The sequence below is a fragment of the Drosophila ananassae genome, chromosome 3R (assembly GCF_017639315.1).
Source record: "Drosophila ananassae strain 14024-0371.13 chromosome 3R, ASM1763931v2, whole genome shotgun sequence".
Classification (NCBI taxonomy): domain Eukaryota; kingdom Metazoa; phylum Arthropoda; class Insecta; order Diptera; family Drosophilidae; genus Drosophila; species Drosophila ananassae.
Genome location: NC_057930.1, coordinates 17,811,301 through 17,833,324, shown reverse-complemented (window position 1 = coordinate 17,833,324; position 22,024 = coordinate 17,811,301). Strand labels below are relative to the sequence as shown.

General features: G+C 36.5%; 4 protein-coding genes across 8 annotated transcripts; 1 reads left to right on the top strand and 3 right to left on the bottom strand.

The window, feature by feature from the left end:
* Nucleotides 1–107: 107 nt before the first annotated feature.
* Nucleotides 108–5,785, top strand: LOC6498372 (ethanolamine-phosphate cytidylyltransferase). 3 transcript variants are annotated; one of them, XM_014906618.3, is made up of 7 exons: nucleotides 108–533; nucleotides 3,128–3,378; nucleotides 3,441–3,507; nucleotides 3,573–3,685; nucleotides 4,343–4,506; nucleotides 4,570–4,755; nucleotides 4,817–5,785. In XM_014906618.3, the coding sequence occupies exons 1-7, from the start codon at nucleotides 415–417 to the stop codon at nucleotides 5,132–5,134; spliced, it is 1,218 nt and encodes a 405-aa protein (XP_014762104.1). In that variant the 5' UTR covers nucleotides 108–414; the 3' UTR covers nucleotides 5,135–5,785. The 3 variants fall into 3 exon arrangements, with proteins under 3 accessions (XP_014762104.1, XP_014762103.1, XP_001962647.1); XM_014906617.3 differs by having other exon boundaries at nucleotides 109–533; nucleotides 4,400–4,506; XM_001962611.4 differs by having other exon boundaries at nucleotides 109–533; nucleotides 4,379–4,506.
* On the bottom strand, nucleotides 5,779–7,090 carry LOC6497161. The gene has a single exon (XM_001962612.4). It carries the CDS (start codon nucleotides 6,753–6,755, stop codon nucleotides 5,811–5,813), a length of 945 nt encoding a protein of 314 aa, XP_001962648.1. The 5' UTR covers nucleotides 6,756–7,090; the 3' UTR covers nucleotides 5,779–5,810.
* On the bottom strand, nucleotides 7,090–8,432 carry LOC6497160 (coiled-coil domain-containing protein 34). The gene is made up of 2 exons (XM_001962613.4): nucleotides 7,928–8,432; nucleotides 7,090–7,852 (listed from the first exon to the last, which is right to left on the bottom strand). The coding sequence occupies exons 1-2, from the start codon at nucleotides 8,282–8,284 to the stop codon at nucleotides 7,235–7,237; spliced, it is 975 nt and encodes a 324-aa protein (XP_001962649.2). The 5' UTR covers nucleotides 8,285–8,432; the 3' UTR covers nucleotides 7,090–7,234.
* A 901-nt stretch (nucleotides 8,433–9,333) lies between these two features.
* On the bottom strand, nucleotides 9,334–21,852 carry LOC6497159 (sodium/potassium-transporting ATPase subunit beta-2). Of its 3 annotated transcripts, none has more exons than XM_044716052.1 (9): nucleotides 21,757–21,852; nucleotides 19,222–19,693; nucleotides 16,112–16,252; nucleotides 15,826–15,945; nucleotides 15,561–15,566; nucleotides 15,261–15,427; nucleotides 15,070–15,180; nucleotides 14,850–15,015; nucleotides 9,334–13,209 (listed from the first exon to the last, which is right to left on the bottom strand). In XM_044716052.1, exons 2-9 carry the CDS (start codon nucleotides 19,346–19,348, stop codon nucleotides 13,106–13,108), a joined length of 942 nt encoding a protein of 313 aa, XP_044571987.1. In that variant the 5' UTR covers nucleotides 19,349–19,693; nucleotides 21,757–21,852; the 3' UTR covers nucleotides 9,334–13,105. The 3 variants fall into 3 exon arrangements, with proteins under 3 accessions (XP_044571987.1, XP_044571988.1, XP_001962650.1); XM_044716053.1 differs by lacking the exon at nucleotides 21,757–21,852 and adding an exon at nucleotides 20,002–20,214; XM_001962614.4 differs by lacking the exon at nucleotides 15,561–15,566.
* Between the last annotated feature and the right edge of the window lie 172 nt (nucleotides 21,853–22,024).

The window sequence follows — 22,024 nt, the reverse complement described above, 5'->3', positions numbered from 1 at the left end:
TTAATTTTGTAAAAAATATTGCTTATTTTAATATTAACTAAACATAATAAATTCTAGCTATTTTCGGCTATTTGGGTTGGCCTGGTGGCAGTGCGACCAAAGCGAGACGGAAAGTAACAGTGCCCTCCACCAGAACGGAGACCCAGCCCCAAGAGGTTTTTCATGCGCCCGCGCTGATAAGGCTAGTCACCCAATGTGAACTCTCGGCTTTGAGCATGGAAACTAAGTAGCTCGGGAAATAAATATAGCGAGAGTCGACGTCGTTGAGAACAAATTACACCCAGTGCTCGAAGTGTGAACGTCGTCGAGTTTTCGCCTTGAAATAATCAACAAAACAACGCTTTTCTTTACGTTGAAACATCGATGTGCGTACAGTGAACGCCGTTCTAAATTGGAAAATTCAATAAGTTAGCCATGGAGGAAAAGCGGGCCAACGGCGACAGCTGCGGCAATACCAGCAACAGCACTGACAACAAGTCTCCTTGCAATGGACAGTCAAAGAAGAAGGAAGTCCGCGTCTGGTGCGACGGATGGTGAGTCACTTCCACCGGGTAGGGCGACCAGCGTCGTAGGCGGGATTCCGTCAAATAGGAGGGATTCTACTAATTTAAGAAACCAGTTAAGGTAGGGCAGTAGGACAGCTAACGGTTCTCCGTCTAGTGTTACATCACCCTCTCCAGAGGCCTCCTCTACACAGGTCCAATACATTCCGTAATCGGAATCGGAGCGCGATAAATGGCATTTTTGGGTGGACTGACTAGTTTTCAGGGTTTCCGCGTTGATTAACGAATATGTGCCAAACCGAGGCGCATGCATATAGCTTATAGTCACAGCTATAGCTACATATATATGTATAGTATATAAGCTTATAGAAAATGTCGATTTCAGGTTCAAGGTCGGCTGGGGAAAATGGCAAACGCTATACGCTTGATTGCAAATGAAACAAAAAGGTTTCTGGTAGTGGTATTTGGTGGAAAATAGTGACACAAATTTAGAAATAATAAAGATAAATAATAAATAATAATAAACAGAGTCTAGTATTCGCCCCCTCTCACAATCAGCACTGAAGTGCACTGAGAAACCGGTTTAGTTAGAAGTTACTCACTTTATGGCGACATGGATAATTGTCCTATCACAACAAGTTTCGTTGCTCATAAATTGCAACAAAATGTTTAGAGTTTTGTTTCGTTGTCTTCTCTCAATCCCCCCCTTGGCTTCTTATATACAGAAATACTAGAGGTACATCCGCTTCCAATTTGAAAAGGCACACACACGCCCAGTAAACAAAAATAAAATCATCGTACGATTCTCTGTGTATACCCCTATGTTTGATGAATGACGAGCTCTCCCTTCCTTTTGTGGATCAGAGCATTCTTTTATGGGCGGGCGGCCGGGCTTACGTGGCCTTGTTGGATGTACGCCGGTAGACCCTGAACATCACGTGATTTTGGGTTTCGCCCCGGCTATGGACCAATATGTTGGTGCCAGCCACGTCGCTGCCACTTCTGCATATATATTTAGTATATATGACAAGGGTCAGAGCTTGCAGGCCTGTGTGTTAATTCAGCTGGAAAATATTTTAAAAACCAACCAAAAAACAAAACAGCAATGTTTAAATAGTTGCAATTTTTATATTTTTAGCCTTAGGGTCCATGTCCTCCTGAAAAAGTCATTCTAGAGCTCTTAATACTCTTGTTTCTAAAACTAACAATGTTTAAAATTGCACAAAATACTACAAATTCCTCTCCACTTCCGGGTTATTTGAGGAATCTTACACTGTTTGGGGAGATTAGGCCTGTCAAAGTGTGCAGATCCATTCAGCTCGAGGCTGATAAGCAACCGGGCAGCAGCATATTTAGCATCAAATAATCAACAGTAGCTCCCTGCTGGCCGAACCAAAATATAAACAAACAATATTTATGTCGATGTTGCTGGGTAATCGGACAAATAATAACCCAGTGTCAAGCCACACATGTGCAAAATGGGCCAAAATCTCTTAATCAGCACAATCCACAGACTCATCCGACGCAGCTCTGACGCAGGCAAGTGAGATTGATTTTTTGATTCCGAATGTACCGAATGTACCCGCCACTTTCTTAAAGTTAAAGTCAATGAACTTGGCCGGGCTAGAAGAGCTCGTAATACTGTAAGAGAGCTGGTACTAGTAGTATAATGGGGTCTCCATGAACCAAATCCACTAGGCAGTCCCAGGCACTTGGGGTTCGTAGTCGTAGAGAACAAATTCTACTGAGAATCGCGTGATATTTTTTTAATCAGAAAAGTACGTCGGCATTGCTGTCGTTGCTGTGTTGCTCATTCAATTGATTAAGCGGCCCCAGTGTCTGTGGGATTGCGGGTACATAGTATGCTTGATGTTTACTTTTGTTCCGATCCCCCTCCCTCGATCGGCATAGATTTGTTTCTGATTCAAAAAATCTCCGGGAGCAAAGGTTCTGCTTCCATTAACAAAATGGACCACGTTCATACCAGATGCTATCTGTTCTTGAGCTCTTCCAATCACTAGATCGGAAATCTCCCACTGAATATAATATTAAAATTTATTTCCAAGCTTCAAAGTGTTTACTTTCAATTATTTTGAGTGCAAAAAGGTAGTCATACATAATGGGTATTAAATGGAATTTAAAGGGCCTCTCACGTTGGTCGCTTATCAAAAAAAAAACCTACATAGACCTGGCACGTGCCTCTACGAATAATGTTTGTCTACGTAACTGGGGGGGAATTCTTTAAATTCAATTATTTAATTTATTTCTGCAGTAGTCACCAGACTAGCATGTCTTTCGTTAAACTCCAATTATGTAAATTACGCCGAATGACTAGCGAGTTTATGGCCAACCACTATTGGCATCATTAAGCAAAACCCAACTACTTTCAACTAACTTAAATATTATAGTAGTTACTTAACGCACCATAATTCCATCAAATGTTTGGAGTGTCATGGAGTGCCACTTTGGTTGCCAAGCTGACTGCTGTCATCATTATTGCTACATGACTACTTCTTAGAAGATTCGTATCGGAGATATAATTCAATTTTGGTAGAATAACATTTCCGGAAACGAAAGAAACTTGTTCAGTCTTATCTAACAACAGGTTTCCCTTTCCTCTACAGCTACGATATGGTGCACTTCGGACACGCCAACTCCCTGCGACAAGCCAAAGCTCTTGGCGATAAAGTAATTGTTGGCATCCACACCGACGAGGAGATCGCCAAGCACAAGGGACCTCCGGTCTTCACCGAGGAGGAGCGCGTCAAGATGGTGAAGGGCATCAAGTGGGTGGACGAGGTGGTGCTTGGTGCTCCCTATGTTACTACTCTGGAGGTCCTTGACCAACACAACTGTGATTTCTGTGTCCATGGTGGTGAGTTGTCATCCCGAGATCTCTAATGGCTCACCAGACTAATTATTTTGTTTCCATTCCAGATGATATTACAATGACTGCCGAGGGAGTGGATACATACCATCTCGTCAAGTCAGCTAACCGCTACAGGTGAGTCAGAATCTGCTTATCCAATCCAAGTTCCAACTAAACCCTCCACTTTGTCTCATATTCAGGGAAGTCCGCCGCACGGCTGGAGTCTCGACTACAGATCTGGTGGGTCGCATGTTGCTCCTCACCCGCAACCACTTCCGCCAGGGTTCCGCCGAGTACGATATTGAGAAAGAAGGTAGTACTTGCTTTTTGATCGCCTTCATCTTCGAGTGTGTCTTCGTTTTTGTGTTTAATTTTAAATCTCTCACATAGCACCAAGTCCGTGTTGTGCAAAAATGCCATTTTACTCTCATTTTTAACAATTACTAACAGTTTTAAGCTATTTTTTCGTATCACCTCTATTCGGAATTATATTTCTTTCGAACTCTACTTATATTTCTGCATGCTGCGCATAATAATTCGTTGAAATCAGTTCTAAGTAAGGACATTATGTGTCTGTTAGTAATTTGATTCAATGCCTATCTATATTGCGCATAGATGTATCTACTCTTTAGTTTCTTACCAGACCTTGTTGACCCTGACTAATTCTTTGCTTTATTTTGCTCTACATCTTTACTCTTTCTCTTTTTTATTTCTATGTACGCACTGTTTGCCACTAACCAAAAAAAAAAAAAAATAATAATCAAAAAATATTTATGAATCCTCTGAATAATTATGAAAATGTCCTGTGCGTGTTCGTGCCGCGAAATGAATTCAAAAATGCAAAATGACCAAATCTGAATCTGAATCAAAACCGAATTCCAATCCTAAACGTAAATTCCGCTAATTAATTAATACACGCTGCATTTGTCTGTTGCTTTTACAATTAAACAAAAAAAATTACAAAAAACAGTGAACATTTTAAAACATCAAATAAAATTCCGTTCAGGTTCATCCAACATGGGTCAAGATTCGGCTGCCAAAAGTCCATGGACGGGTTGCAGTCAATTCTTGCCCACCACCCAAAAGATCATACAGTTTAGCGATGGCAAGTCCCCCAATCCAGGCGACAAAATTGTAAGTTTTTCTAACCCTTCTTCGATTTGTTTCAAAAGTTTTAATATTTAATTAAATTATTAGGTATATGTTGCTGGTGCCTTTGATCTCTTTCATGTGGGACACTTGGATTTCTTGGAAAAGGCCAAGAAACTTGGGGACTATCTGATTGTTGGACTACACACAGATCCTGTGGTCAACTCATACAAGGGCAGCAATTACCCAATTATGAATCTTCACGAGCGCGTTCTTAGCGTCTTGGCATGCAAGGTACTTATTCCATACTTTAACCTTTAAAAGAGTACCCTTTATCCATGTATTCTATCTACAGTTTGTCAACGAGGTTGTGATTGGTGCGCCCTATTGCGTGACAGAGGAGCTCCTAGAACATTTTAAAATCGATGTGGTCTGCCATGGCCGTACACCGATCTCGCTGGAGGATGGAAAGAGCGATCCATATGCCCTGCCCAAAACACGAGCGATCTTCGAGTTGATCGATTCTGGAAACGAAATGACAACGGAGCGGATTGTTGAACGCATTATCTCTCATCGGCTGGAATACGAGCGTCGCAACCAAGCCAAAGAAAAGAAAGAAATTGAGGCTTTCGAGGCTCTGCAAAAGCAGAAGTTGACTCAGAAGGCTGGGTAGTCGGAGCCAGATTCCGGCCATTTACACTAGGCGACACTGTTTTACTGGATTTTGTTTAGTTTAATTTTTATCGTGTGCACAGTGTTTTTCCCGTTTTTAAAAATTTTCCCCATTGTTATGTTGTGTTAAAAGTGATGCGCCGCTCCCAAAAATCACCAACAAAAAACCAAATGCGTTGGAGAGCAACCAACACTAGCGGGACGCTCTCTTGTTTTCTAGTACAATTTTTGAATAGCTGCGGGTCGCACATGCGGCTTTTCCAAAGCCTTGATGATATGAAGTTTACCATATATGCAACCGTATATATATATATATTTGTAATACCTTAATCTAGCATATTTAATGTCAAAATTTTATGTAAGGTCAAAATTGTAAATCACTCTCTGCCAGTTTCGGCAATTGGAAATGTAACTTGCTAAATTTTATGAAATATATGTAAGGTGAATAGCAAAGTAAAACTGTGCAGTTGTCCAAATTTGTAATTTGCTGATTGTAAATACGAAATGGAAGCGCAATTATGAAGCCTGGATTAGCAGGAAGCTGCTAAGTTAAACGTAATCTCCGATACTTTGTTCTTATTATTTATAAATTCATATGTATGTTTCAATGTTTAGCTTATAGATTAAAAAATACAGAGCCAAAAATATTCAACACACTCTTCTTTTTATTGGAATTTTTAAAACTTTTCCTCGCCAAGTACCTTCATATCCACCATTAGCATCTGCTGCCACACATCCAGGTCCATCAATCCGCGTAGATCATCGAAGCTGATCAAGATGACATTGTTGTCGGTCCGAATGAAATCCTTGCACGGCCGACTATCCGGATGTATGGGGCGGGCCTTCAGTTCCTTGGAGTAGAAGCTGGATGATTTGTCCGCATGCACTGTTAGGCGCAACGAGATGGTCGCTTTTTGCAGAGGAGTGCTGACCCAGATGGCCAGGACATCGTTCTTGGTCTTGCGCTGCTGCCACAGCATCGAGTGTTGGGTGCGGCAGGCGAACACCATAAGTGCGTCGTGCTGCGAATAGTGGCGGTATTTTGTTGGCAGGTGAGTATTCCGTTGGCACTTGAGTGGGTTAAGGCCATGCCGACGATACACAAATACTCCCAGCAGTGTGTTAACATTGCTCTCGAGGCTGCTGAAGTGGCAGCTCAGTGAGACACGTCTGCCTATCCTCAGCTCGACCGGGGGAATCCCCATACTCGGCAGATGATCGTTCAAATAGTGGCCTAGCAGGGAAGATATATGCAGAGAACAGCGACATCCACTGCATGGACAGGCCACCATATGCAGTCGTGCCCAGGGCGAGTTGCTGGGCGAGACTACAAAGAGGGGACTGCGTCCGGCACGGTCGCTGGGCGGAGCTGTGAACGACTGGTAGCTGTCCAGCCGTAGGAGCTGTTCTTCCGAATACGAGGCCACCGCCGCGGCCACGGGCAACCGATAGTTGGAGAAGCGCTGGGTGTACAGCGAATGTTGCACGTCTTGCAGGCGTTGCTTCCTTCTCTGCCGGCGCTTCTGATTCCTGCTCGTTGGATTCAGCACCGGAACTGGAGGCTTGGATGATGATGGTGAATCTTTTCCATGGCTGGAATCGGGAATGGCAGAAGGCACCATGATTTTTATGGCGGGGAAAAGTCTTCAGTTTAGATGTTTATGATCCACATATTTTTTTTTTAAATTTAATACGAAATAGGTGTGACTGACTACAAATGATGAATACAAATGTTTCAATATTTTTATGTATGATGAAGTGACAGTTTTTTAATACGTACATTGTTAGAATTAAACAGTCAATATCTAGATTTAACATATTTTTTAAATACAAATATAAGACCTATGTATCTGAAGGACTTCTCCAGATCTAAAGACTGTTTATCTGGATCAATAGTGTTTTATAAATGAACTCCTTCTAAAATTCCTTCTAAAAAATAATTATAACTTCAAAAAATACATTTTACTGATTAACAATTTTTTAATTTTCTTCTCTTTCGAACAATACATTGGCTAAACAATTTTTATATAATTTAAATTACTTATTTAGTTGCAATACAGAGACTACAAATCAGAATAGTGTATACAAAAATGACCGGCTATTACTTTGGTGACTGGATGGGGCCCAGCCAAGGCTGGGGATTGACATACAAATGGGAGATGGTGCCACGAAGGGAGTCCATTCCTTGGTTGAGGGGCACTGGCTTTGGCTTCGCGTTCACGGTGGACATCCACTTATGCCATGCCACCTCAGCCATTTGCTTGCGGCGCTCTTCCTCCAGAGCCTTGAACATAATATCCTGCCTCTTTGCCTCACGCTGGGCCCTTTGCTGCTGCTGCTTCTTTATCCACCAGCCCTCCACCACCTTCCGAATCTCGTCCTGGGATACGTTCCGTGATGGCTTGCTGGGTTGGCTTGTCTTTATAGGCAGTGATACGGCCTTCGACAAAGCTAAGGGTGGATCGATAGGACTTTTGGATAGTGCCATGCTGGCTTGCATCGCCGCCGTTTGAAGGTGCTTTTCCAACCGTTGATTTGCTGCCAAACGGGCTTTGTCCTTTAACCACTGGTCGTAGCACATTTGGGCCAGCTGCTTGCGCTCCTTCACCCGCTGCTGGTCGTAGTCTTGTTCCCGCTTCAGGCGCTGTATCTGCTTCTGGCGCTGTCTCTGCTTGGCGGAGTACCAGTTCGCATAGGCAGCATCAGGCTCACGGTGTCCCTGGTGTCCAGGACGAAAAGGACTTGTAGATCTCTTTATTCCAGACTATATACCACTAAAGCTATTAGGTCTTACCTTCATACTGTCTACGTGTCGCAAATAATTCAGGGAGCTCGCCTGAGAACTGAAGTGCAGTGAGGGGATCAAGTCACTTGGGCTCTCAGACGGCTTGAATCCTTCGTACATAACTGACCAACTGTCCGTAGAGTGGGGCGATGATTTCTCCAATTCGGCAACAGATAACATGGAAACGAACTTCTCGTCCTTTGCCAAATAGTTCTGGGATGGGATGCTTTGGGGCGATGGTTTGGGCGAAAGCAGCGAGGCGGGTGATCCGCACGAAGATGTGGATCGACGGTTGAGCGTTTTCCCGCTATATATTTCATCGCGAATTAGTTGTCCTGATAGGCTTACGTGTCCAGAGAATGCCATTTTTCAAATATCAAAAATCTCCTGAAATGTGCCTCTTTGAACGTGAAAATAAACTAACTTCTTGACCCGATTTATGGAATGACAAAAATTTTTTAGGGTTTTTATTATTTTGGACCCGATTTGATAGGGCTCGGACTTGTAAATGATTAAAAGTTCATGTGTAATGTTGAGTTTGTTTTCCGCAATTACTGAGTTTATCCTGGATTTAAGTTCTTCCAAATCTTATAAACAGTCAAGAATGATAAGTGTGATTATAGTTCCTTCGTTTGGGGTCCGATTTAAGGATCAGACTCCAACATACTACGCCACTGACCTGGGTCTCACAGTTTAGCTGTCTCCTCTGGATCTTCAGCTGGTAGCCGATTCATGGCTTCCAGTTGCTGCTCCTCATTGTGGCAGGAGCTACCGTCCAGTCGATGGTGTGGGTCTTCCAGATTTTGGGCAAAGGTCAGTGCGACTTCGGGGGATTCAGAGGATTGAACAGCGACTGTCTTCCAATCATACCTTTCCATCAGGCCAGGTTCCTGCTCAATGGCGTCCAGTACGTGGAGGAGTATAGTTTGAAGTAAGAAGTCTACACGGACATTGACACTACGTTTATAATAAAAAACAATACAACCTTTTTTGTTTATTTGGAATTACTTAATTCCATATCAACATAATATTTTTATTGAATTCAGTAAAATTTTTCAAGTATTTCATTTTTTATTACTCATACACGATTTTCTTTTTAAGTTTCTTTAATGTTTTATGTAACCTTTTCTTGTTATTTTCATCTTCGTAAATTTATATACTCGTGAGTTCATTTTAATATTACAGCTTATGTTTTATTTCATTTTTTTTTGTATTTTTTTCGTTTTTTTATATTTTTATAGTTTAACTTAAATCATAAAAAAAGCAGTGTTTTGGTTTTCATATTCTAGATACACCATTTTTTTTTTGGTTTACGATGATATTTTCTAAATTAAAGCAATATTTAAGGTTCTTTGGAATTTAATTTTTAAACACAATAAATTTGTTGTTCTTAATTTTTGCAGATGCAAGTTGTGTTTTTGTTTTTTTTTACTTTAAGTTACTATTTATTAGAGCTTGCAATTTTTTTCTAAATACATTATTTAAAACTGAAGTTATTAAGCTGCTCCAAAGTTCCCCTGTATCGTGGGTGTAATTGTTTGTTTTTTTTTTCATATTTTTGTTCTTGTGTGAGGGTGATCAACTAAAATCTAAATTTTATGCACTTAAATGTAATTAACTTTGTTTCTGTTCTATTAATTATAACATATTGCATATATTTCCATGTATATATGTCGTTATGTTATAGTTGCCTTAGATTTTTAAGACTTACTTTAAATACATTTGTATCTCTTATTTTTCTATTTAATATTTTCCTATTGCCGCTATTTTGCCATTTTTTTATATTTTGTTTCATTGGTAAATGTCTAAACCAAAATCCAATTAAATTAAGGTCAACATATTACTGTAAAGACTCGTAAATTTGTTAAATTTGACAAAACTATTCGATTTGGAATATACGCCGTAGTGTCACTTGTTCTGAGGGAGATCCAATGAACTAAAGACCAAAAATACATGACCCAAGAATGTAATGGTCTTGCATAAGGAAAATAATATAGATTCGAAGCTGGTCCAAGTCCAAGTCAAGACGGAAATCAATATTCCAAAATTTGTCCGACAAGTCTGACAAGAAATTGTACATAAGGTGTTTTCGAAATATTTATTGACGTCACGGTTGCGGTTGGTTTTTGGGTTTACACATAAAAACGGTTAAATGTTTTATGTTTGTCTTACCTTATGGTTTTTTATTTTTACGTACACTTCGTGTAAAAAATGGCAGTTTTTATACATGCTTGTTAAATATAATTCATTTTAATTATGTGCTAGTTGTTGCCGCCTAAAGATGAGTAAGAATCTATAGTGATTTCTATTATTAAGACCTGTCTGGCAACCGCAAATCGGCAAGGTAAATATGAATAAAAAAAATTAAATTTTGGAATTTAAAGGTTTAACAGTTTACGGCAGTTTTTTTTATATCTTTTATGTTTTAATTTTTTTGGTTTGTTTTGAGTTCTTTTAAGTTTTTCGTTTGTTTTTTTGTTTTACCCCAGATAACCCATTAATATTATCGGCGGTTTTGGGAACACTTTGCCGGGGGAGTAACATGTAACATATAATATAAAAAATGATTTGTAACTATAATAATGTGATATTCTGACAAAAAATTATAGAGGTCTTGGGAACCAGAATATTAGAATTTAAATGTAATTTGTTCTCTGCCTGCGATTGCCCGCGTTTGTAAGAAACATCCTATTTTAAAGATCTCCCTTCAGTAATTTATTATTTCCTTGTGACATCATATTCTGCAGGCAATTAATTGTACTACTTAACTAATTATCTTTCCTTCATTTTTAGTTATTTTGCTTAATCATAGAAAACATTAAACTAATCATTATCCAAACAATTTTTCATAGCTTCGTTTTCTCGTAACAACAAAATGTGTTTGAAGTACTTTCGAATTATATGGATATTTGAGGCAATAAGAAAACAACTTTACTTTCATCAACAGAATTTGTAAAAAACTATTTAGTAAAAAGATCCTAAAGTGTTCTCTGATTTAATTAGAGGCCCCATTATCTATTTTTGTAATTTTCTTAAGCTGTGGTAATTTACATCTAAACTTCATTTCATGAAAGTATGCATTATTACTTTTTAATATATTTTAATATTCATTAACCATTTCCATTTATCTATTTCTTATTAAATTTATTTCGGTTTTATTATTTAAGTATTTAGTTATTTTATTCTGACAAAACTTTCAAACTGTATAACATTAATTTATTTTCTTCATTCTGCTATTCTCTTACATATTACGCTATATAAGTGGATGGAAAAAAGGGGTTAATTATTAGGCATTGGTTTTCCTATTTAAGAACTATTGTTAGGGTTCTTTATTTAGGTAAATTAAAAAGCTTGATTTTAGAGTTGGTATATTACTAAACAGTGCCTGTTATGCTTAGTATCGAGTCTGCAGTTTGTATCTGTAAGTAAAAATTAATCGTAATCGTATCCACTAAGATTCGCTGCCACTTTGTGTCTGAAGAGATAGTAACTGAATGGCATGTGAAAGACGGGGGGCGGGTCCCCCTAGAAGTAGTATCCTTTTGGTCTTCCTCTGAATTGGATTAGCTGCAAAACATAGTATGACATGGAAACGGATTTGGTGTTTTATTTATTTGAATTATTTCAATTTATTATTTTTAGGGCTTGTGGTTGTGTGAACATAATATTTTCGTTTCGAATGCTTATCATTTTTATTGTAACCAGTTACTCCGTGCTTCAATTTTATTCTTGAACAGCATTTTATTCAATCATTTTCATAATCTGTTTACTTCTGTCAGATTTATTCCATTGAAATCGGAGTTCTTCTTTAAATTTTCAAGTTTTTTAATTTTTTCCATTTCTGCGTTTTTTAATATTCTTGTTTATTAACTATTTTTGTTGCAATTTCTGTTTTTTTTTTTTTTATTTGATTCTGTTAAGTATTGAATATAAATTGGGCTTTCTTAATAAATATTTCATTCTTTTTTTGTTTTTTTTTTATTTTTTTTTTTTTTATTTTGGGAAAACATGCTTACATATGCAACAAAAAAATAAACTATAGGTAGAAAACAATACTCGGTTGGTATATTTTGTTGTCGTGTGTCTTCCAATTGTACAATTTATAAGTGTATTGAATTTTTATTAATTAAAACAATAGTTTTACACAATTTTCATTATTTTTACTTTTAACTTGAATACAGTTTCAATGTTTAATTCGCTGCTTTTGTCGTTTATTTGTTTTTCTTGATTCTTGCCCGAAAACAATTTTCAAAAAGCAAAATAAAACTCTTTTTACCGTCTTTTATACTGGCCACATCGTTTTCTGGGAATTTTTGGCAGTGTTTGCCATATGTAACCTGAAGATAGGGGGAAAGGTACTTAGATAAATGTTATGCAACTCTCCTAGTTCAACCTCGGAGAAGTAATTATTTTTTCATCAAACTAGCAGTGGAGTGAAAAATAACTTTCATTTGTAAATAAAAGTACTTTCGTGTAATTTTAATTTTACTTAAAGTTCTTGTGGCTTTCGCAATGCACCTGCGATTGTTTGTTGTGCTGCTTAGGCAATAAAATGCGGCAAAGGAATCCAAAAAAATGAATTTTTCAGGCGTCGATGTAAATACAACATTTGTAACATTAATTGGTTACAATCGCATTTATTATGCGTTCGAATATTCCGCCATGATGTGGCTAGTCTAAAAACGGTATTAACAACGGTTATATATATTTTTTTGTCATTTTTTTTTAATTTTTCTGATTATACATATTTTGCTCTAATATTCGTGGACTGCCAATATTATTTTAACTTTTTTTTTTTTGCCTAAATGGTAAACTAAATAAAATGTTTCTAAAAAATTTAGTTTTTTAAGATTCCGTGTGGGGCGTTCTGTTGGTAGCGTTGGGTAGGTTCTTATATATTTTTTTATTTGCATTAAAGCGCTAGATTTTTTAAGTAATCCTTTTTTTTGTAGCTTGTTCTTTTTTTTAGTTCTGTCTTTGGTTGCTGCTGTATCTTGAATGCAATTTTTCTTGCAATAAACCCGTTGTTTATGCTTGTGGCTACACTTTGCTTATTTTTGTTGTTTTCTTTCTAATTTTCTCCACTTTCTCCCACTCCACCAGTTTCACATTGCTTCCTCGATTCCAGCTGCTCTGATACTGTTGCATGCTGTTGTCCTCTCGGCTGCGTGTTGTTTAACGTATTTCTTAATCAACCATCAACTCGAAGTGGACGGATCCTCTCCTTTCCGAGCGATCGTGGTTGATGTTGCGGGCCCAAGCTTTGCACTCGATGTTTATTAAAACGCCAGCTAAAACAGGAGAAAAATTTTGTTAGTAATTTTATTTTTTAAGTTTTTTTAATTTGGTATATAATAACTTTACAATGAGCTTTTGAAGCTCCTTTTGTAGGAATATCAGTCAACTATCAAAGGTATATCTTCGCCACTAAATATCCGATTCTTGAGCGGAATACCTTAATCGATTTGTACATCGATTCTCCATCAATCGCATCAAAATCTAGCAACAAAATATTTTTCAGATTTTTCATCACATTTTCTGGGCCATTTCCTTCAAAATGCGGAAAGTGCATGGGGAGGCCAATATGACCTCCTGCGAAGGCCATATCTTGGCTAATTTCCATCCGATTCTTGAGCGGAATACCTTAATCGATTTGTACATCGATTCTCCATCAATCTGCATCAAAATCTAGAAACAAAATATTTTTCAGATTTTTCATCACATTTTCTGGGCTTGCCCCTTCAAAATGCGGAAAGTGCATGGGGAGGCTAATATGACCTCCTGCGAAGGACATATCTTGGCTAATTTCCATCCGATTCTTGAGCGGAATATCTAATCGATTTGTACATCGATTTTCCCCGCAATCTGCATCAAAATCTAGAAACAAAATATTTTTCAGATTTTTCATCACATTTTCTGGGCCATCCATGGGGAGGGCTATATGACCCCCTGCGAAGGATACATCTTTGCCAATTTCCACCCGATTCTTGAGCGGAATACCTTTATCGATTTGTATATCGATTCTCCATCAATCGCATCAAAATCTAGCAACAAAATATTTTTCAGATTTTTCATCACATTTTCTGGGCCATCCCCTTCAAAATGCGGAAAGTGCATGGGGAGGCCAATATGACCCCCTGCGAAGGATACATCTTTGCCAATTTCCACCCGATTCTTGAGCGGAATACCTTAATCGATTCATACATCGATTCTCCATCAATCTGCATCAAAATCTAGAAACAAAATATTTTTTAGATTTTTCATCACATTTTCTGGGCTTGCCCCTTCAAAATGCGGAAAGTGCATGGGGAGGCCAATATGACCTCCTGCGAAGGCCATATCTTGGCTAATTTCCATCCGATTCTTGAGCGGAATACCTTAATCGATTTGTACATCGATTCTCCATCAATTTGTATCAAAATCTAGAAACAAAATATTTTTTAGATTTTTCATCACATTTTCTGGGTTATCCCATTCAAAAATGCATGGAGGGCCAGAAAGATTCACCGCGAAAGCTTTTTTGCCATACTCATTTAGAATTCTATACAATACAATAAACAATAGGACAGGGTACAGGGAGCTATCCACTTAATGACAGCAATTATAATTTACTATCCTTTTATGGAACTTCTTTCGAGTTTATATTCGGAGGAACTTAATTATTTATGAAATGGCCTCATTATATGCCCCTTTAGGGTTTAACTGAGCATAAAATTGTTTTTAAATAGTTGTCGTTGAATAAAGCAAGAACAAAAAAGGTCAAAAAGAGTTGTCCTCTTTTCTTTTGAAAAGGGGAGACTGGCTCATGGGGTTAGGAGGCTATCACAAATAAGGATAATACCCCAAGCAGGGCACTTAAGCCTTAATTGGCGCTCCTATTTATTTAAAAAAAAAAAATGAACAAAATAACAATATATGTCAGGATACTCACTTTCAACAGTAAATTGCACAGCGACAATTGGTGGAATGTATCCCTGGATGTTTTGGAACGGAAAATAGTAACGTGGGAAACCCATACGTGGGTAATAATCACGGGCCTTGATGTTTTCAACATCGGCGGGATTTTCACCCTCGCACGATACCCAAACGACATTGGTCTGAAAATGAATAAGTCTAAGCAAATTGATTTTAATTTTAATATTAATCTATACCTCATTGGGTCGCAGACTTTGTTTTTCCTTGATGTGCTGCTTCAGTTCTTCAGGCATTTCGTTTGGCAAAGTTTTAGAATCGTTATATATTTCTGGTACCCAATTGTAAATCTAAAATGTTTTGTTTTCATTTTTATAATATATTTTACTTTGAGTTTTTTAATAATACAAATTTATTCAGTTTAATATACCTTATTTAACTTTAGGAATATGCATGGCCTGGCCACATGGTAACCGAAATTTTTGTCAAAGGTGCACGGAGCGAAACTGCCAACATCAATGCCACAAACTTTGCCAGGTGGTGGAGGATGTTCGAAGCTGCAGTTAACTTGATTCTGTTTCTCGAGATCCTCGTAAGCTATAAGTTTGATGAAATATGATGATTAAATTTGCCTTCATAACAGTTTATTGACAAAAATTAGCATAGTAATGGGAGACTCGGAGTAAGCAATACAATTTCGGAAGTATAGTTTCTGAGCATAAAAACTTACTGTGATCTTTTTAAAAAAGGTTTCCAAAAATCAAATTATTGAAAAAATTATTTTGAAAATTATTTAAACAAATGAATCACAAGCTTCGGCGACCGAGGCTTCAAAAATGAAATAAGTGATCATTAAAAACAACAGCGCAGTAAAAAGTTACATGAAATCAATCAATAATAGAATAGTAATAGAGAAAGTAACTAAGTAGTTAATGAAACCATATTTTTACGTTTAAAAACATATATTTATAGAAAAAGTGCTGATTAATACTTACATTTCAGGAAACGAGCAGTTTCATCAACCCAGTACTTATAGTTATCTTCTTTTGATGATTCATACCAAACTAATGTGCTCTCAACATTGGCCTCTGGTGGCATGGGTCGGAAACCAAGACCTGAATAATTCATAAAATTGAATAAATTATTGTTTAATAGAAGTTTTTTTTAGTTATCTATTTAAAATTATTATTAACTATTATTATTTCAAAATTGTTTAAAACTTGCTACAGAAAATTCACGTTTTGATAATATTAGAAAAAAAATACTGGAATATCTACTAACCTGGGTTGGATCCAATCAATCCGTTGTCAAGCATCCATTTGGGCTTTTCATTGTCCAATGTTGTGTAAAATACAGTAAATATGGCAGCAAAGAATCCAGTTAACGCCGCATAAAATATTATATAGAACAGGAGGATTTTCGCTGAAAGAAGAATTGAGGAAAAATATATAATTTGAATTGCACGTATTAGATTTCAGACACAAGATTCTTAAGAAATAATTTATTGCACAACAGATAAGACCCATAGATTTATTTGTTTGGCCTTTAAATTAAGATCGCCGTTTGGTCGTTTGAGCTTTTAATTATTCTTTGATGTGGGAAAATCGTTCTAAGATCTTTGGATAATGTGTATCGTGGGAAATAGTTTTATTAATAATTCCCTTAATGCGAATATACTGGCTAAGGGGTTCTTTCGTTTTAGAATATAATATATTGTTACATGTTACAAATTTATTTATTACTTTTTTTTTGAGTGTATTGGAAGGATTTTTAAATGTTATTATCTGCAAAAAGTACCAATAAACAGGTTGTATAAACATGTTCTTATAGTTTCTAACACCTAGTATTTTATTTAGAAACTGTAAATTGAACATTTTATTTTTTTTTTAATTTTTATAAAAATTGGATTTTAGTAAATATATATTCAAGCGTCAAAAGCTAAAGAAGAAGCTTTATTCTGCGATTGCGCAGTTCTTAGCTTACTCATAAGAGCTTTTGCTACTTCTTGTATATAGCTACATCCATGTTAATTCTATATTTTATATGGGATACTACTGATTTTTCTATAGCAGTATTAGTATGCTAGACTATAATAGTTTTATAATCGGAGCTGGTAACTTATATAAGTATTGGTTCATCAGTAAAACCATTATAAACCCTCGCGAAGATATTTAAATTGAATTTTTTATTTTAAATATGAAGAAAATATTTCTTAATTCTGATTAAGTAATTAATATCTTATAGCTAGGGAAGCACATCTTGGGATTTACTAATCTTTTTGTTTAATTTGTAATATAATGTTAATTATTTCTATTTCTAATGGTTTTAGTAAATGAATGTATGAATCCTAGTAATTTAATTATTTTTTTAAAACTTCTGAGGTATTTAAAAATGTAACCATATAAACTTCAGATTCCAAAGCAACATGAAACTGTTACGTATACGCTAGACCCTGCGCACAATTTCAGCTTTTAGCTCTCGCTCCTTGTCTCCTTTGAACTTTGACATTTGCACAGAAGTGCATTTTTTTACCAACATATTTGTATCAGGCGATGTATCAAATCATGCCCGTCACTGCTTCTACGAAGTACTGAATAAGTTAAAATGTAAATAAAACAGTTTTTGTGTTTTTTTCCTCTATTTTTTGTGTTAAAAAAATAATGAAAAAGCCATCTTCTAAGAGACTTATAGATTGCATCTGTAGTGGAAATATTAAATATGGCTCCTTCCTGATATTCCAAATATGGCGACCCGCCATTTTTTTTGCGGCTAACACAGAAGTTCCAGCAATACCCACCAGATGGCGTATAAACGTTTTCAAGCTATGCTGCTTGTTGAGAATTTGTATAAATTCAATATTTTTAGCATGAAATTCTTCTTAATTCAAAACTGGGTGAAACTAAAACTACTAATGGAACAAAGACCCAAAAATATAAATCATTAACTGTTATTAATTTTTTTGTTTAAACTAACGGAGATCGAGTTTATTAATAAAATAAGCGGGCAAAGTTTGTTGTGAGTAGGAGAACCTCAAAGATTTTGGAACGCAAAAAATATTGAAGGAATATATTTTAATTTGATCGAAGCAAGTGGTTTTATGACGTCGCGACGATCTCGATAAAAAGTCAATTATTAATTGGTTTGATTTCAGAGGCAGCTTTTATTTTGTGGTTTTAAAAAAACTCCAATATTGATTCTCCTATGTATTCATAATTGAAACCAAGGAAAACCGTTCTCCAGCTTATGCAACTTTCTATGACTCTCTTGTTAATTGTAGCGATAAAAAACTTAAACTTATTAGCAAAATTAAAAGAATTTCTGTGCACTACACTCTTGGGAGAGGTTTCGTGAACCAGTGTAAATTGGCTCGTTTTCGTTGCCCATATAATTGTATGGCTTGTAGCCTTGTCCTGCTTGATTGTTGTTCAACAAATTGATGTCAATAATAGAGTGCCATACGTATGTACATTTAAGAAATTTTTAAATGCGGCAATTGATAAATTTTCTGAGATTTCGTTAAAACAACAAAGAATGATAGCTTAACCGTTTATTTAACCTATTTATTTCTGAAATGAATAAATCAAATCCTTATCAGTAAATCAAATATAATTTCAGATACAAATTGGAAAATTATTTATCAGATATTGTTTATTGAACTTTATTAAGCAAACAGTATTGTTGTCTTTTATATTACAATCAAATGTGTGAAAAGGGGTAATTGCGTGGTTAAAAACTCATCCCACCAGTTGTTTCTAAGTAGGCTAACGATAAAAAGAAACTAGAGAACAGCCAACCGTCTTTTTAAGCCCTAACTAAGCTTTTAGCCGTGGTGACAGTTGAAATTGGGGCCGAAATCGATTTTCTCCGATTATAGTCAATGGTATAGCAGAGATCGCATGCAAGTGCCTATGCCCATATGCATGTAGTCACGACTTGTTCACAACTTTTTTTTTATAAAAGAAGGAAATTAGGTTAAAGGTAAACAAGACTTAATCTTTAGAAGATAGACTTAGGTCTTGAGTACAAGAGTTTATTCATTAATAATTAAAAGAAAAAATTAAAAACGATAACTTTGATGGCTTTTCCACTTGATTAAAAAGGTAAAAACAAAACAAATTGGTTTTTAATTCTTTGCTGTGACGTTTGTTAGAGGATTTATACGATTACTCATATATACCCATGCCAATAAAAAACGAAAAATGCGATTGCTCATATAGACAACGGAAAAGGTGCACAATTATGCAATCAGAAGACTAGTGAGCCTAGACTTTCTTGGTAGTAGGTCAGTACGATAGGAATTACGGCAGTTAGCCTATTATTAATTTCTATATTTAAACTAAGTACCTTACATTTAAACTTTTATCAAATATAAAAAAATATAAAATACTCACCCCAACTGGAACCGGTGCGTCCAAGGCATTGGCTAGTTTCACTGTTCCATAGGAATTTTTTGAAACCCTCCCATTTGCCCATTTTTGGCGGGGGCGCATAATATTCACCAATTTTTTTGTCGGCCATTATTATATTATTGTTTTTTTTTTTTTGGGTTTGTAGTTGTTGGTATTTACTTGAATTTGTTTATATCGTTTTTCACTTGAGTTTTAGGAAGGTGTTTGCCTATAAAGCTAGTCCTTTTAAACTATTGTTATTTTTTTGTTGGTAGCTTAAAGTTTATTTTAATGTTTTAAACGCTTATTAAGTATGAATATAATATATATATTTGATGCTTTTATATGTATTTATTATTGGTGTTAATTTTATTTGTGAGATTTCTTAATCAACTGCGTTGGTACATCATTTTCGGTTTATTATGGAATGTTCGAAGCAGTATTTTGTTAAAATTTTCGTTATACTCTTTCTTTACTGAAATAGGAAATAAGTGATCGATTAGAGACAAGAAAACCAACATAAATTTTGTAAAATAAATGTGAAAAATTATATTAATGACCGCTCTGTTGTATATAGGGATTGTAAAGTTTTTTCAGGGATTTTTTTGCAAAACCAATAAGCTCCACACTTTTTACTCTTGATTTATGTAAGAACTCTTTTGCATATGTAAGAATATACATGTTTTCCAAAATCTGGGCCTTGCCCAATAAAACAGTTACGTTTATCCTTATTTCAACATTTTCTTTAGCGCACTTATTGCATAAAGTAATGGTTTTAATTACATTTTCCTGGATTTGGGGCGCCACTAGGCGTAGTTGCAAGAACACTTCAGGGTTTCCTTTGCCTTCGTATCTGGCGGATGTGAAACTATTGTTTTTAAAATTATTTATCCACAATTTTAATGAATTTCTGACTTAAGATATTTTATAGGGAAAATAAGTTTCAGCCACCACTGCCTATTTTATCCACACACTCTGCCAACTGTTATGTAATATTAAGCATGGAAAAAAACCTCGAAAAGCCAATCCAAGCAAATAGGCGCAGGCGCATTGGCCCAGAGGGTGACGAGAGCCAAAGGAATTTGAAGAGAAGAATACTGGAATCTTTGCCTGGAAGGATAACTTTTCCTTTAGTTTTGGTGCAGCAGAGCTTTTGCAGGACCCGAACCCAAATTAATTTCGGCTGACAGCTGGGCGCCAGCCTAATGACTGACTCCTTCGAGATTAGCCGAAGGGGAGTCATTCGGTGAATGGATCAATGGAACTATCTGATGACCGGACTTTTTAGATATGAAAAGCCCCATGATATCCCCAAGGCATTTTTAATTTTCTTCGAATTTTAAAGAATATTTTGAAGTAGGTGACGAATGCTACATAATCATGTAGTCACAACGGCTCTGGGGTGAGGCAAGGTCAGGAGGTAGAAATTGCAGTAACGAAAAACTTACTTTGTGATATAACAGGAGGCTATCACAGATATTTTCAGAGACTTTCTGGCTTTCACTATTCTATTTTTAGCTCCTACCTTTTTTATTTTATAGAAATTTATTTTAACCCACATAAGTATTGCGGTGGCTTGACTTTTTTTTATTCTGTAACTTGTGACGCGGCTGCCGACTGAGCTGCCCTTTTGCGGTACTCATTGCGCAACGCGCCCCGACTCGAATCGGTTCTATTCCGGCGCCTTTGGTCGTTGGGCGTGGGAAGTGACGAAAATAAGGAGGTGGTTGGGGGGGTGGAGTCGGTTGTGTAGAAAAGGGCATGGCGCACAAATGTAGGCAACGCAAAGACCCTCTAGCACAACACCTCAAGGAACTTTTCATTTTCCAACAAAAATGTGATTTTAGCCAAAGAGAGATTTTAGAATTTACTCTAAGCAATGCATTTTTAAGAAAATATATAATACTGATAAAGAAAATTATTTAAAATTATTTTTACACTCGTTTTTAATGTTTAAACTATTCAATTGCACTTGGGGAATATTGAATTTTATTTATTGATGGCTTGGGTTGAAGAGTCTAGCTTGGTTTGGTTTTTTCTTATTGGTGTGACAGAAAAATCGAAATTCTGTATGTATGTATATAGGTTTTACAAGGATATCTTTGCTTCTGGCACAATGTCCTTGTCTCAAATGTCACTTTTATTTTCTCTATCGTATGGACGTAATCAGAATCAAATATCACTCCAGTTCTTTTAATTTTCATATATTCGTTACGTTATTGTACACTTTGAATTGGTTGTTTCATTCAGTTTCGACTAACACACAACTTTAGGTTTCATTTTTTTTTCATTATTGATTGGTGAATTTTTATGTAATCAGCGATTCGGAGAAGTATGCAAGGAATCTTTGGATGATTTCCGACTACACACATACAGAATGAGTTTTCTTTGGCTTATGAACGCCTTGTCTCTACGCAGATTTGTACATATAATATCTAAAAATATATGTAGCGGATGTATATACATCTATATAGTATATATGTATATATAAGTGTATTTCTATATGCCGTTAATCCGCCAGCGAATGCGAGTACCAACCGTCCACTGTTAAAACGCCAATGATAGTGCCAGTTCATCGCAAATTGCAGCTGGGAATCGCTAGCTTTCGGGTCTCGACTCTGGCTTCGGCTTCGGTTCACATCGGCCCTAGCGTTACGTCCACGAGATAACGGCCCAGTGGGGTGGTGGGCGTGGGGCTTGGGGCGTGTGGCGTGAAGCGTTTGGGAGCCGGGTGGTTGGCAGCTTTGCTTGGAAAACACCACCGCGTCTGAGCTTTTTCCGCGCGCCGCTAAAATTTTCTACTCAA

What these genes read in the sequence shown, in the direction of transcription:
- LOC6498372 (XM_014906618.3), top strand. Translation starts at nt 415, where the DNA reads ATGGAGGAAAAGCGGGCCAACGGCGACAGCTGCGGCAATACCAGCAAC. An exon ending in TGATTTCTGTGTCCATGGTG is followed by an intron (nt 3,379 to 3,440) that starts GTGAGTTGTCAT and finishes TTTCCATTCCAG; the next exon opens with ATGATATTACAATGACTGCC. An exon ending in GTACGATATTGAGAAAGAAG is followed by an intron (nt 3,686 to 4,342) that starts GTAGTACTTGCT and finishes TACAAAAAACAG; the next exon opens with TGAACATTTTAAAACATCAA.
- LOC6497161 (XM_001962612.4), bottom strand. Translation starts at nt 6,755, where the DNA reads ATGGTGCCTTCTGCCATTCCCGATTCCAGCCATGGAAAAGATTCACCA.
- LOC6497160 (XM_001962613.4), bottom strand. Translation starts at nt 8,284, where the DNA reads ATGGCATTCTCTGGACACGTAAGCCTATCAGGACAACTAATTCGCGAT. An exon ending in GACACGTAGACAGTATGAAG is followed by an intron (nt 7,853 to 7,927) that starts GTAAGACCTAAT and finishes CCTGGACACCAG; the next exon opens with GGACACCGTGAGCCTGATGC.
- LOC6497159 (XM_044716052.1), bottom strand. Translation starts at nt 19,348, where the DNA reads ATGGCCGACAAAAAAATTGGTGAATATTATGCGCCCCCGCCAAAAATG. An exon ending in TATTCCTAAAGTTAAATAAG is followed by an intron (nt 15,181 to 15,260) that starts GTATATTAAACT and finishes AAAACATTTTAG; the next exon opens with ATTTACAATTGGGTACCAGA. An exon ending in TGTGCAATTTACTGTTGAAA is followed by an intron (nt 13,210 to 14,849) that starts GTGAGTATCCTG and finishes CTCCTGTTTTAG; the next exon opens with CTGGCGTTTTAATAAACATC.